Source organism: Cynoglossus semilaevis, chromosome 14 (genome assembly GCF_000523025.1).
Source record: "Cynoglossus semilaevis isolate Cse_v1.0 chromosome 14, Cse_v1.0, whole genome shotgun sequence".
Lineage (NCBI taxonomy): Eukaryota > Metazoa > Chordata > Actinopteri > Pleuronectiformes > Cynoglossidae > Cynoglossus > Cynoglossus semilaevis.
The window spans coordinates 2,517,050-2,532,878 of NC_024320.1; the positions used below are offsets into that span (position 1 = coordinate 2,517,050).

Genomic DNA, 15,829 nt, shown 5'->3' on the forward strand with positions numbered 1-15,829 from the left:
CCCCCTTCACACACACACTCTGTTTCTCTCCATCGCTGCCTTTCTTTGCATGCATGTATATGTGTGTGGAGTCGGCTGACTGAACGCAGGCCATACACGTTCAATCCACACGTCGTTTGGTCTGTGATGGGAGGCAGTCAGAGGAGACAACGCTGCAGAGCTGTTCATTTAAACTGAATGGCCATTCCAGCAGGTATAATGTAGACGTGTGTCTCCATCATTCACATGCCTTGAGTAAATCTTGATCCATCTGAGGTAGATTGTATTTCCCCCTGATTTATCTAATGAGCTTTCCCCTGCACTGTTTCCCCCCCACAGTAATCTAATCAGACGCTTTTAAACCTCCACTCCAGTAACCCTATCCACACCACAGCCTACTTACCAGGGATTTAGTTTCTTGATTCTTTGATTTCTGAATGTGTTTTCTTTTTCCAGACGACATTCATTTAGAAAGAAAAATCTACTGTTCATTATTTCCATTCAGACATTCACAAAGAAGATAAATAGGGAGGGATTTCTCAAGAGTTTGTGGGTTCATCTGGGTGTAATCAATGTGACTCAATCAAATTCCTAAGGGACACACACATAAAGCAGTGTTATGTTATATGTCATCGGCGGATGTAACCGACGTCTGTCTTCTAAGGTTGAAAAATGAGTCTACTTCCAAGCAGCCACATACAGTATAACTCACCGACAACAAACTACAAGACCCACTAAGTGAACTTGTCTACTGTTCTTCCGAAACACAGGCAATTTTAGGTGTCAAACTTACAGTAAACAATCAAATTTTGTAGTTCCTCATATTTGTATTGGAATCACGAGTGTGTGATATGATTCTCCCGTGAACACAGATTTCCTCTAGCACTATAATTAGTACGATTTTATTTCTATCCATTCTGCACGTATAATTAATTTATATTCTGTGGTAGGCTTTGAAACTGCTAGTTACTCCTCCCAGAAGTGCGACTGATTAAGAAGACTTACAAATTAGTGCATCTATAAAAAGCAAAGAGGAAAATCACATTATTTGGTGGAGCACAAAAGGAATCCAAAGATGTGGAGCGCAGGGTCTGTGCTTCAAACGGAGGAGGAGGCTTTTTCATCAGTCCAGTAAGGCATTGTAAATACACAACTCTAACAAAAAAAATGTATGACTCACATTCCTAATAAATATTCATCATTTACTTTTATTTGAATTAAACGAATCAACACCCTACATCTGATTTAAATAAATGATGTGAAAATGTGCAAAACACATCTAAACCTGACAGACGTACGGATCGTTTTATGTGAACTATTTACTGGAACTCATTAAGCACTGCAGTTATATATCAGGCAGATCCGAAGTCCAACCCAGGGGCCAGTCTTGGTCCTTGATCAGGTTTTATGAGGGCCCCTGACTTTAATGTGTATTATTTATAGCCTGTCAGGATCATCAAACAGAACTCATACATCATACCTTCCCATGTATTAATCTCTTTCCTAAGGTGTGCAGCAGCTACTGTCTCTCCCAATGGTTTACTTTTTTTTTTTTTACTATTGATGCTTTTTAGAACTAGGGCAGGGAAAACTGACTAATGTTATTGAGTATCAAGTTGTTTAATGATGGGACATTTTTTTTACAAATAAAAATGTTTGGATTCATTTGTTCGGAACTATTTTACAGTCCCTTTTTTTTGGAGTTTTGAAAAGCTAATTTGAAAACAAAACAAAACATAAGTTTGATTTCAGGTTTTAATTGTGCAACATCTGCTCTTCTCCCACTGATCCTCACAATGTTGAAGGATCTGCTTCACTTCCCTCTATTTGTTTACATGTATAAAGGGAACGTATTGATGAAGTGAAAGTTGTCCTTTTAATAGGACGATAGCAGTTAGTCATTTTAGGTATTGGGGGAAACTTTTGTCCTTCACTAGAGTCGTGCCAATTTTGTACCAAACCAATGTACTGTACGTCCTTTAAAACAATATAAAAGTTCCTTACTTTTAAGAACAGGAACACAGACGCTCATAATAAAATAGGTTATCCAAATATAGACCATTAAATAAAGGTAAAAAAAAAAAAAGAAAAAAAAAATCAAGAAGAGCATCTAGATTTTTCAGAGCAGCTACAAAGCAGCAGAGAAAGTCCAATAAACAATATTCTGAATGTTCACCGACCACTTCCATGTCTTTGATCTTTTCTCACTCTCAGGCATCACTTCTTCAAACACACCTCTGGCCTATTTACAATTCAGGACAGACTTGAGAAAAAGAATGTCTTCACCAGTAACATCATCAACTCTGTATATTTAGAGGCCTGCCTTGTCACCTTCTTGGTGCGATTAGCAGCCAATACAGGGATTTAGCCACCTAGCTTTCAAATATAGAGCCAAAATGCACAGACAATGTTCAAAGTGATATACAATAAGAATTATTTGCATCAACACAAGTGTTTGTAGTCCTAGCCAGGTGCTGCAAATCAAAATCCTAGGACAGTGAAGGCATCGCTGTTCTGCTAGACCTGTGGTTTGCAAGGGTAGCTTACGAGTTAGATATGAAAGGTACACAGAGGGCGTTGCCAAAAATGTATAATGTAGGTATATGTGAACTACAGTTGCACCTCGACATACAAGTGTTTCGAGATACGAGCAAGCCTTGGAGCAAATTCTTGCTTTGAGATACGAGTTAAGATTTGAGATACAAGCACGGTTAGAGACGCCAACGCTAGGTGGCCGAGCACTCGGAGCAGCCCACGCAGCCTCACTTGATTACGTCACGTGTTCGGCGACTTCCGTAAGCATCGCTTCTGTATATAGCGTTATCTACGGGATTTTCTCTTTATTTTGTGCATTATTCTTCATAATAGTGATGAGTCTTGAGAGAGTGAGTGATAAGGATGGTAGAAGAAGAAGAAACGCAAGATGACCATGGAAATAAAACATGAAATTGTCGATAAAGTAATACAAATCTAAAAAAGCAAAAAAATAGAAAAAAACAAAACAAAACATAAGTTAAGGTTTAAGCAAAAAAATAGAAAAAAACAAAACATAAGTTAAGGTTTTAAGTTTATGTAAGTTTATGTAAGTTACGTAGTGTACGTGTAAGGTACATTACGGAATCAAGTGTCTACGTACAGGCCACCTCTCTTCCCTTCCCTTCCCTATCATTTCAAGTGGTTACGTTTGCTGAGTCTTCACCTCATATGTAACTATACTAAACAGGTGCATACAAAAGTAAAACAAAGAATCAGGGAGGGTCAGTAAAAACTTCAAGGAAATACAAAATGTATTTTAATATATAGAAAATGTTGCATTTTGACTCGTATTTCTTCAGGAGGTTTTAAAAGTCCAGGGACACCTGTCTACATTGTCCCAGAAATCAGCTGAACATGATTTATTCATCTGAGTCATATGGACAGTGGACACCTGCCTTCGGGGACTAACCTGGCCTGCAGCAGCAGCAGCAGCAGAAGCAGCAGCAGCAGCAGCAGCAGCAGCATTCTGCACCTGTTTTCACTCCTATCCCTCCTCTAATGTCACTCACACCTGAATCCAGACGGCTTTTAGGCTTGTCACACCAGACAGGAGAGCCATTTGTGTTGAGCTGGAGATTTACTGGCAATCTGGCCTAAGTGCCATGCTCAAGGGCATGGTGGCACGATATACAATGTGGCATTCTGACTCTCAGACTTCCACTTAATCTTCACTAGTGAGAGGCAGCGGTGGTGCTTCTGCTTTGGCACATCTGTCACTTGTCACATGATGGAAGGACAACGATCCTCCACATACTGTACATGGACAAAAAAAAAAAACCACATAGATGTTGGTTTTAGGGTCTATAACTCGATAACTGTGGATTACTGCAGTATATCTAACAAAGTAAGTGATTCGTTTTCTTGTTGGCTTCATTTCTTATGAGGAGTTCTGCACAAATGCATATTTCACACATTAGTTTATAGAGAAAACAACTAACTCAGTTTTCCAAGGCGGAAATAACAACTGTGATTTTGTTTTTTAAATCTCAAATCTCACAAATCACGATTCATGTCAAACCAACACCAAAATGTTATATATATTTCACAATTAGAACATGTCATCCAAACAATTAGAACATATCAACCCAACATATAGAACATCTCATCCCAACATATATTTTGAGATGACTGTTAAAAGAACAAACCCAAACACGAACTTAAATCCTAGTTTTTGAGATCAGTAAATACTGTACACCCTTAACAACTATTTGGAAGTCAACACAACTCTCTTCTGGAGGCACCACAGATTATTTTCATCACAGGTCAGTAACCTCGAGAGCCAGAATACATTTTTTAAAATTAAACTCTGTCTCATAAACAAAAGGAAGAGCTGGAGGAGACGGAAGTAAATATGCTGATGTGTCAGTAGTGCAGAAGAAGGACCAGCAAAAAGAAGAGGAGGAACACAAAGCTAGAAATACTAAAAAAGCAAAACCAAATCACTTTATCAATAGATTTTAAAAGTCTCTAATTTATAAACCAACAAACATCACAGTGAGATTACTCCTAAAAAAGACTCCCCACAGTGAGCTTACCTAGATGTATGATGTATCTACAGTACATGTATATGATTTTTTTTTAAATCACGGGGTGCTGATATACGGCGTGGCTCAGATATTGTAATTCCTCCAGCTCAGCTCTCTAACCACATATCTTATCCTGAAGGTGTCACACCAACTGTCGTCATCACATTTGCTGCCCTGTGATATATTTTTTATGATGAGTAACACATTAAGGCCCTCCCATCATTCTCGTGCAGACCAGACAACTCCACCCGGGTTAAGAATGGAAAGTAAAATGCAAACCAAACGTCATTCCAAGAACACTACAAACAAAAGCTGACATTTGACTCAAGCAGTGAACATCAACTGATGGTCTGCAGGTTAATTTTGGCCCGCGACTGAATTCCAGACTTGTGAGGATCAAAGAGAAGAATGGTGTGGTCCCCACTATTAAAGCAACTGACATTACAACAACAACTGAGACTTAGGGATGGATGGATGGATGGATGGATGGATGGATAGATGGATAGACAGATAGATAGATAGATAGATAGACGGATGGATGGATGGATGAATAGATGGATAGATAGGTGGGTAGATGAATGGATGGATGGATAGATAGTGTCTGTCCAGTAAAGTTCTGGGCCTCTGACAAATTTAGTTGCTGACTCCTGACCTAAAGGATTAGAATTTCTGCCTTGGGACATGTCCTGGCATGTTTCAGTAATTCAAACTCAAATTCAGACAACTTAGGAAATATTAAAATCCGTCCTTAAAACTTTTTGACTGCGGTTAAATACAATGCCTTATCCACAGTTCCTTGCTTTCACTGATGTTATGATGCTAACCGGGGTCCGACTGTTCTCACACTGAGTCAGGCTCTGTACCCTACGCGGAGTGGGACTCAAACTTCTTAAGAAGCTGGGATGATCGTTTCTCCCCACCATGTGCTTCTGGCAAGCAACCACTTGTGGTGTCAGCAAAAAGAGAAACCCATCCTCAGGATATAACCTTTAACAAGACTGATGACTTATAATTTAGTTAAGTGCACTCTTTACTCCAGGCCTATGTAGTTGATCCTGTTGAAGTCTCCCAATGGAAAATTCCAGATACACAACATCTGCCAACTCACCACGCAGCATGGGAGTCACTATCTCTTACGTTTTTTAAATGTTGTTATTATTACTGTTGTTGTTGTTGTTATTTACATTTGGCAGCACATTAGTGATCATTCCTCTGTGCAGAGTATATAAGACGTTATCAGCTGATACCCATCTTCCCTGCTGAAGTACACTCAAATAATTGGAATATAGCGAGTATGTGACTGAAGCTGAAAGGCTCCTTGTAAAGTGAACCTGTTAGCCATTCATTATTCATGGTGATAAAGCGTTACCATGACTCTCCGTCTACTTGGGAGGACCTTACCAGTTTGCCACAACTACTTAAGTGTCTCCGTCTGCTGCCAAGTGTTTGATGGCCTCAAACAATGAGACTTCAGACTCAGGAAAACATCCAGCCTGTTGTTAGACCACACATGTTAGCAGTACCAACCGCACTACTGCCACCCAATGGCAGAATACCAATTGGGTAGAGACTGATAGTGACAGATGGATGATGTTTGCTGAAGTTTGATTAGTAACACGATTCATTAGTTCCAGCAAAATGTTTGCAAATGTCAATACAGATGTTCAGGGGCGCTGCCAGGAATTCTGGGCCCCACGAAAGGATTTGACAATGGGCCCCTCTGTATATGTTCAACAATTTAATGTAAATAATTTAATTCAATTCAATTTAGTTATCTATTATTTATTTATTTAAACTAATACAAGTGAGTGTTTTGAATTGCGTACTCACTAATACTGGTTTTGTCGTTATTTATTTATTTAAACTAATACAAGTATGAGTGTTTTGAATTGTGTACTCACTAATACTGGTTTTGTCGTGCCGTGACTGTGTTGTAATGGTGCCACAGCTTTGTGGGTACTAGTGAGGAGGACGTTTTTTTTCTTATAACATAACTGCATAGAGCATCCAAGCAAGGTGTTTGGGCATAGGACTGTGCTCATATGAGATGGATCTGACCAACATTCCTGTACCAATCATGGCTGCAAAAGTCGCTCCTATTGCCTGTGTAAAAACAGCGTTTATCAACCTTTATATACAAACCGGAGGAGCTTCAAATGAAGTAAAGTATGAAGTCACATATAGATAAGCCATTAGACAGATTTAAAGCTGGAGTACCGTATTTTCAGTACTAAAAGTCGCCCCAGTGCCCTCTAGCGGCTGTCAGTGTGAAAATAAAGAACATGTACATTTTTGGTGGTACAGGAGTAGCAGGTACGGTACACAATCCTAGAGTGCCCTCTATGTGCGAAATTATATATCTTAATATATAAGTCGCACCTAAGTATAAGTCACAAATCCAGCCAGAGGATGAAACAAAGTGCAGCTTATAGTCTGAAAAATACGGGACTACATTGGGAAGTTAAAAAACAGACTAAAATCTAAATTGAAGTTGTCTGTCCAATGCTCCACTGATGGACGGTTGGACAGTTGGCTGGAGCTGCGCTCACTGCTTCACAGGAAGCCCAGAGGAGGAGATAACACACTTCTGTGTGGTTTGTTCACAGTGTGTGGTCTGACAAATAGACTCACAGCTGCTCAGAATGACATGCACGCTACAGTAAAGTTGGTGGTGTTCAGTTGGGCTGCACTTGAACAGCTGGTCTCTGTGTGTTGTTGTAATTATTGGAGAAATACTGAGCTTTGCAAAAATGTCGGGTAAGAATACATTAGCAGACGTGCTTTGCCTCAGGGCCTGGTTTTTTGTTTTTCAAAAACAAGATGGTGAGTAACTTTTGAAGGTTTATATTTTGAGAGTCGGAGTTTCATAACTAGGTTTGTCTCATCTGAGATGGAGCTCCTTTATCCGACAGCCTTTTTAGTACTTTTTGATGGGGCTGAATTGGACGCAGCCAGCAGTCCCGATGCTTGTGTTTCCCAAATTAGACAAAACATTTGGTTTTGATACTAAATAAAACTGATCACAGAAGTAAAACAAATTAGAAAGGTTGTGTCAACGTCACTGCTTCTTCTTTCTTTTCTCTTCACCTTCACCTCCCTCTCTTCTTTGGGCCGTTCCCTTCAGATGCTGTCACAGCAGATTATCTGCCTTCATCTTCCACTCCCCCGCTCCCACCCCCCCATTCTTTGTAGCTATGAATCTTTTCTGGAGGTATTCTTCTTCCTCTCTGCCTGGCAGCTCCTTCTACAACATCCTTTGTCTGATAACGCCTTTGTTTGTCTCTAGCATATGTTCAAACCATTCCTCAGTCCATACCTTCAGATATCCCACCTACAAGTTTCTCTCCAGTATCAAGACAATATCAAGAGACATAATTTAGGTCTCGACTATAATTTCATTTGCTCTTGCTTCTGTTTTATCATCACTCGTGATCATGACTCCTCACTTATACAGGGTTGTTTCGATACCCGATTATTTAGTACACAGATGTGCGTATTTTCATTAGCGTATCAAGTACTAACAGTGTCTGCATAGTTAACACAGCCAACTGAACAGAAAGTGAGCAAAGCTTTAAGACCATTGCTGGATTTCAGTTGTTAAAAACATCTCTGTGTTTCAATCAACACATTATCAAACACCATGTTGGTTAAACAGTTTTTGGACGTGGACATTCAAAAGCCATTGAAAGGCTGATTGAACTTCGTTCACACCAGAGTTTTTTCATCTCGTTTTCATCTGTTGACAGAAGCAGAAATACATTTTGTTATCCTCAATAAGCCCCAGCTAACAAAACCTCACTGTATTGTGGATTTCAGTGGAAGTATTGGATATACAGTTTGAATCATTCTGCACGTGTGTTAAAATGCTTTAAAAATTCTAATTCATCTCAACAAATCAGTTAACGTGATTAACATGTTATTTGATACAGCCCACAAACTTTTGTTTGGGTATTTGTAACTGCTCACCAGAAATAAAACATACAATCTAAGCCAATGGTCAAGTGTCTGTGTTCTGTGGTGCTGCACACCTCCAATGTTGTGTTAGGACATGTTTAATTTATGTAACATTAAAAATATATAACGCCAGCTAATCTGTTAACCTGCTTCATTATATTTTAGATTTTCTATTTGAGCCCTACAATCTTTATTTTTCCATTACTGCCACCTACTGGCTGTTAATAGTAAATATTACAACCAAAAAATTTAAAAACAAGATAACACGGACAGGGTATTGTCAGCAGTAAATACAACTGAGGGAACTGGTTTTATATTGTTTGGTATTGTTTTTCTATTGACCAGTCCTGACTAGGGATGGCTAATGCCCTGATGTACTGCAACTTGGAGTATCTGCTGATACTGATATAAATCTGATACCAGACTGTCAGTGTCTCTGTTTACAACATGTCACAAAAGTTAAGTTATTAGACTGATGCCAATCCTGAGTATTGGACTGAGCCATTCCTACAACTGACCACTACATACCACTACAGACCGCAATTCTTTCCATGTTCAGTCACCTCTCTAATCCACACTCACATATAAAGACAGTTTTCCACTGTGTTGTTCAGACTTCATTTATTTGCATGATTTCCTCTTTAGTCAAGGTGAACGGAGATACATTTAAGAATAAGTCCAACATCTCTCCATATTTCAATTAAACAGAGCACTTTGTTTTATGCGGCATCAGCGACTCTTGCTTTATTCTTTATGAGGATGCAGAATCCTCTTTTTTTTAATATGTATAATCAGCCGCTCCTGCTTTGTGCTGCCCCTCTGGCACTTGCTAATACTTTCATCTACTGCAGGAAACTGTGGCTCTGACAGCTTTTAGAACTCTCAAACAGCCACTAGTCTTTCTTGTGTGTGTGTGTGTGTGTGTGTGTCTATGTAACTTCAACTTTCAGGACACAGAGGCAGCAACCGTCACAAGCTCCTGCTGTGAGGTCAGCGGTGTCACATCTGGCAGAATTTTCCACCGAAAGCAGGAGCAAAACCCCCGGAAGTTTGACTCTTTTACTCGGTGCTGAATCACATCACTTACATTTATCGACCTTTGGTGTAGGTCATGTTTATCATACATTAGTCCAGATTTTCCCAAAGTGGGGGGCGCACCCCCTGCGGGGGGCATAATGCCATAGCAGGGGGGGGGGGCACAGATGGAATGAACAAATGAAACGTAACGCAGCATGTTGTCCATAAGAGACTTGAAGAAAATACTGATTGGTTAAAGAAACTGAAAGTTTGAGAACCCCTGCATTAGTCACTTTCCTCTCAAAGATTACGGACTACAGTGTATTTTGGAAAATAGAAAAGAACAATCACCTCATTAAATTGTCCAACAGTAAAGACACTGTCCTTAAAGGTTCACTAATTTAATATTTAATGTTAGTGTTGACAGATTAAAACAATGGCACGAAAGAAACAAAATGCTAAAAAAAGAACATTAACCCAAACTACCCATCCCTGTTGTCACGAGTGAAGTCCTCCTCTGTGGTTTCTGATTCTGATCTGTAAAAACTGTGAGCAGTTAATTTTTTAAAAGGCTGTTAGTTTTAAAGTGGGGCAAAGAGAAGTGTAATCTTCATTTGGGTTTTCCAGGCTAAAGGCTAAAGTTACTGTTTCATTGGGTTGGTGCAGGTTTCCAAAGCTTTTAAACTGATTGCCGGACAATAAATAACTAACCTCTTTTCACAAAGTCTGTCCAAAGGCTCCCATCAGTCTTGGACAAATACGTCAGCGAACAGAAAACACTCACTCACACTGATACACACACACACACACACACACACACACACATACACACACACACACATAAGAGTCATTTGTGTTTTCTGATCACCCTACATGGACACAGAGCAACAAATGTCCCGTTAAGAAGTGTCCCCTCAACAATAACTGTCCACATGAGCACAGACTTCCTCTAATCGTTAAGAAGTGTCCCCTCAACAATAACAAAAACTGTCCACATGAGCACACACTTCCTGTAAAACTTTGTTTTTCAAGTAATTTAAAAAAAACGACCTGGACCTGGAAATGTCCTCTCAAAGTCCACAAAGTTTTTGATGGAGACAGGTCCTCACATCCTAATGTTTACAAAAACACACACACACACTTGTCGGTTTCTTTGTTTTGTGAGGACTGTCCCAAACTAAACCATTACTAAATTTTAACCCTTTCTGTAACCCAAATATCAGATATTTAGTCCTTGACCTAAGAAAAGGTAAATATAGGAAGTACTTGGATTACGACGTCCTCAACCTACGGCGTCACAATCTCCCATACATTTATTGACAAAGTCTTGTTTTATCATGCCAACGTACGGCGATCAAACAAGTTTCGTACAGACCGAGTCTGCAACCAGAGCAGACTAATACGTAGTCACACGATGCTAAACGCTGAAGACGACTTTGTTTACATTCACTGGTTCTACACTATCTATTAGATTGTGCTACATTCACTTTCTTTCATTTGTGTTGTGTTTTGGGGGGAATTAATTGCCCTTCATAATGGCTTCCAGGCGTAGGCAGACTCTTATGATGTTTTTTTTTGTACTAGATGATGAAGATTACGTTGCGCAATAGAAACGAATTTCCGACACAAGTCAGGGACCCCTGTATGTTGTACACTTTTTATGCAAAGATTCTTTTCAAGGAAAGATGGACAAAGACAGTGTCTCACAAAGCGCACATAACAAACCCAGTTATGGTAAAGTCCTTAACTTCATTACCTTTGTCCATTTATTTTGAGACCGTGTGTGAACTTTATCCTCAAACTGAAAGTAAACCCTGATCACCATCCATGTGCAAATATCTGTTTGGACTATGCCTTACACCAGTGATAATCAACGGGTGGCTGGTGGCCAGATCTAGCCAGCCCAACCATGTAATCCAGCCCCTGTCTGGATTCCAAAATTGTGAGGATCAAAGATAGAATATCGTATGGTTGTCACTATGAAAACAACAACAACTGAGGCTTAAAGAGCTATCAATAACCCCTACTATTTATTCCTCTATTTGTCCCTTTGACAAATATGGTTGAGTCCTGGTTTTCATTAATAGAAAAGTCACTGAAGCTCTTTAACAACGAGGACCAAAAGGACACACGCTCTGTTGGCAGAGTTAAGTATTTCTGTTAACGTTCATCGCAGGTTCCTTAAATCATTTCAGTGCACAGAGACTACAGCTGTGGGTTGATATGACAAGGAACGGACTCCAGCCATGTCACAGCACTTGAAACTCCTGGTAAGTTCAAAACTCAAACCATCATCCTTCACATCCAACTCACATTTGTTCTCTACAGATGTGTGTGTGTGTGCGATCCCGGCATTTTATAAATACCTTTTTTTTTGTTTTAAAAAAACCCAAAACACTACATTTAATTACGTGCGGTGAGTGATGTCGCCTGCAAGACTAAATTATTCAACACAGACACTGACAAATGTGAGCCGCCAGCTTTTGGGTAATGGAAATGTGTAATATTTTATTCAATATCAAATAGAAATGTTCTCCCATTTGTTATGTCTGACCAAACATGTGCTTCCCCTCCTTCAGCTGGACTACCCTCTGGTCATCGCCGCCATTTTTATCTCTGGGATCGGGGGAACTTTTCAGTATGGTTTTTCTGTGTCTGTGATGACTTCTCCTTCTGAAGTGAGAATCAAACTTTAATGTGAAACCATGAATGGAAACTCCACTTCCCGGTAGACGGACATTAATGAGAATTTTTTTTTTGTTTAAGTTTATCAAAGATTTGGTCAACCAAACATGCCTGGAGAGGTACAACCTGTCTTTGGAGAAGTGGCAGTTGTCTCTAATCTGGTCCTTCACCGTGTCCATTTTCTGCATCGGAGGACTAATCGGATCACTGACAGTTGGGTCACTCATCTCAAAACATGGCAGGTTGGTAGAGAGGTCAATCATTTTATTATTATTATGAAAGTGTAGATTAAAGAAATGTTTGGTTTCCCATCCAATAGGAAGAGGTGCCTCCTGTTAAACAATTTTGTGGCTATATCTGGAGCCCTGCTGATGCTCTTGAGCAAACAAGCTAGGTCTTTTGAGATGATCATGGTCGGACGATTTCTCTACGGCTTCAATGCGGGTACAGCTACTCTCTGAAATCGGTGTAGTGGAAACAGGAATGGATTTAAAAAAATATTTTTATTTTGCGTTAAACATTGTCGTTAAATAAACAAAGCTCATTTTTCTGCCATTTATACCAAAGGTCCCCAAACGTTTTATTACACAATCAGTCGTGCCTCCATTTGTAGAGAGGACTATAGACTAGCACCCCCATGTGGACACATTAGGTCGTTTGCTTCATGACTCCTCTTTACAAATGTCATTCATAAAAAAAAAAAACTTATATTCTCACTTAAAATATATAAAATTATAAAATTACATATCATTGCATTTTTGCCACCAAGGGAAAAATAAATATTGATTTATAAATTCACTGCCACGCTTGGCTCACCCATACATGCGTACCTGCCCCCTATTTTGAGAACCACTGCCTTAATGTTTTTTTGTTGTTTTGTTGTTACTTGAATTAATTCGTTTGAACAATTATTATATTAATTCTCTTTTTAAAATGAGTTGTCTTCACTCAATTTTCTGACATTACCTAGACAGTGTACCAAGTTTTTGGGAGATTGGATTTGTACACCACCTGTGTTTTTCCCTCCGTCACTATTGTACAATCAATAACTGTTTATATCTCTGACTATTTTATTTTTATGTTCTCCACATCATTTGTCACCCAGTAATTGAGTCCGGTATTGATTTTTTTGGGGGGTGGGGGGTGTTTCCTGTATGTGCGGCTGTAGGAGTAGGTGTCTCAGCTCATGCCATGTATATGGGTGAGTGCGCCCCCGTTAGACTGCGAGGAATGGTGGGTGTGACGGTTGCCACTTCAACCTCCTTTGGGAAGTTTGTTGGTCAGCTGCTGGGGATTAGGTGAGTAGTCCAGCGTCTATGAAGTTTATGGCATCTGTTTAAACTGACTGTAATGATCGACTCACCGCTCCTCTGGCACCACCGTGTGGTATATATCTGTATTACGGTGTGAAAGGTAAAATCAGCTGTAATGTCGGTTTTGTCTAAGTGTAACCCCTTATCATTTTTCTGACGGGTGGGGACGTGGGGTCCTAAACAGTTTGACAGACCCTTACAGAGCACGCCCAGAGACAAACATCCAGTCACACTCACATTCACACTCAGTTCAAGTAAATGGCTGACATGCACCTTTTTGTCTGATTGTTTCTACTCATGTTTACCAATCAACAAACTACAGCTGTCAGTGCAGGACTGATTGGCTACAGCAAAGCTCACCAGAAGGATGATGCATCCCATATAAGGAAAAATGCACACCTCAAAAAGATGAAGAGAAGATCTTCTTCTGGTGGTACTTATCATGCCCCCTATTGGCCACAGTGGAAGATAAGCACTGCGGTTCTTATTAACATGTGTATGTGGTGAAACATTAATCTTGAACGCTACAATTTGTCACAAAAAAAGCAATAGTTTAAAAATATTTGACTAGCATCATTTAAAATTCTAAACAGAGTATAATTACGGTAAAAAAAAATTCTCATTGTCTGTTTATATTCCTTAGGCCATGAGTTTTAATTCTGTGTAATTGCCTTGTGATCTAATAGAATATTGAGGATTTTTGACTCACATTGTCGTTGTTCTACTCTAGTCTTACACAGATGTTTGTTTCTGCAGTGAGTTACTTGGTACAGAGGACAGATGGCCCTGGCTGCTGGGTTTCAATGGCTTCACAGCATTACTTCAGCTGGCCACCCTGCCCTTCCTTCCAGAGTCTCCCAGCTTCCTGCTCCTGAACAGAGGAGACTACCAGGCCTGTGACCAAGGTGTGTGAGATATGTCGTGTTCATTTTGAAAAAAACATTTTCTATTGGCTCTGATGCTCATTGCCTGATGTTTGGCTTTGTTACGTTAGCACTGAAGAGGCTGAGGGGCAACAAGGACTACACACAGGAGGTGGACAACATCATGAAGGAGAAAACCGCAATGCAGAACGTCTGCAGCTACTCACTGCTGGAGTTCATTCGGGATAAAAGTGTACGCTGGCAGCTTTTAACCATCATCACTACCTTCGTGGGAATGCAAATGTGTGGCATCAACGCTGTGAGTTACGTACCATGTATCATGTCCGTGGCCCAGAAGCAGTGCACTTAAATGGAGACCAGTAGAGTTAGAACTGGTTGAAAAAGGAACTACAGTGCCAGGGGTCAAGCAAAAAACAGTGATCAGTGATAATAATGCAAGTTTAGTCAATAATCGGATCTCAGTACTCGGGACTGGTCTCAAGTAGGGATAGCTTGATACAACTTTTTCATGTCTGATACCAATAATACCAATAATAATTAGTAATAATGAGTATCATCCGATGCCGTTATCATACCGGTACCTATTTTTTCACTTTCAGCATGCTGAGGGCAGCCGTTGCTGAGACGATAGCGTCCCTGTTCATGACACGTTAAGCACAGTTAACTTGAGCATTTGGGCTTAGGTATCGGACCAATACCAATCCTGAGTATCAGATCAAGCTGGTCCTAGTCTCAAGTACTGAACACAAGTTTACTCCATTTACATCCAACAATTAATTATTTTTTCTGGGAAAGCTGAATGTTCATGTTCTATGTGGATGACACCATTGTATTCCTACATGGATTTAAATACTTGTATAACACTAGAGATTATGTTCAAAACTACCACCTAAACCCACCAACACCCTCAGACAAAAACTGGTTCATCCAAAGGACCAGTCTTTTGAAAAACAGACAAAATACCTCAAACAGATGGTTTGAGAGAGGGGTGACGGTCCTGAGTTCTCTCCCCAAAAAATTCAACCTGCTCCTTGAAAACAAGACTACAGTTTCATTTCAAAGGACACCCAGCCAAAAGTGTCGCTCAGGTGAAACTATTAGTCTATAGCTATGGTATCACTCTCCATTCACACCTCTAACCTTGTGACTTTACATTCTGCACTCCTTAGAATAGGGTGTGTTTCATCTACTATAGATGTTTAAGGAGATTTATCCACTTAGCAAATCTACGATTGATATCCCAATTTTTACAGGACGAGTTTGTCTAATATATTATAAATATATTTTAGCTGACAAATGTCTCTTTTCTTGTGGCATTGGTCTAATTTCTCGGTTTCACTCTCATTGTCCTTATGTTCACACAACACAACACTCTTTTTTTTTTCCACTCCTCAGGTATACTTCTATTCATTTGATGTGTTTCATGCAGCAGGAA

The 15,829-nt window shown here is 39.7% G+C and overlaps 1 protein-coding gene across 1 annotated transcript in view; it reads left to right on the top strand.

The window, feature by feature from the left end:
- Window positions 1-11,440: 11,440 nt before the first annotated feature.
- The window catches only part of slc2a11l (solute carrier family 2 member 11, like), a 6,281-nt gene continuing 1,892 nt past the window's right edge, over window positions 11,441-15,829 (top strand). Inside the window, 8 exon segments of the mRNA XM_008324415.3 lie at window positions 11,441-11,782; window positions 12,092-12,190; window positions 12,279-12,439; window positions 12,517-12,641; window positions 13,366-13,495; window positions 14,267-14,415; window positions 14,505-14,692; window positions 15,790-15,828. Of these exon segments, the coding sequence (XP_008322637.1) occupies window positions 11,759-11,782; window positions 12,092-12,190; window positions 12,279-12,439; window positions 12,517-12,641; window positions 13,366-13,495; window positions 14,267-14,415; window positions 14,505-14,692; window positions 15,790-15,828 (915 nt within the window). The 5' untranslated portion in view covers window positions 11,441-11,758.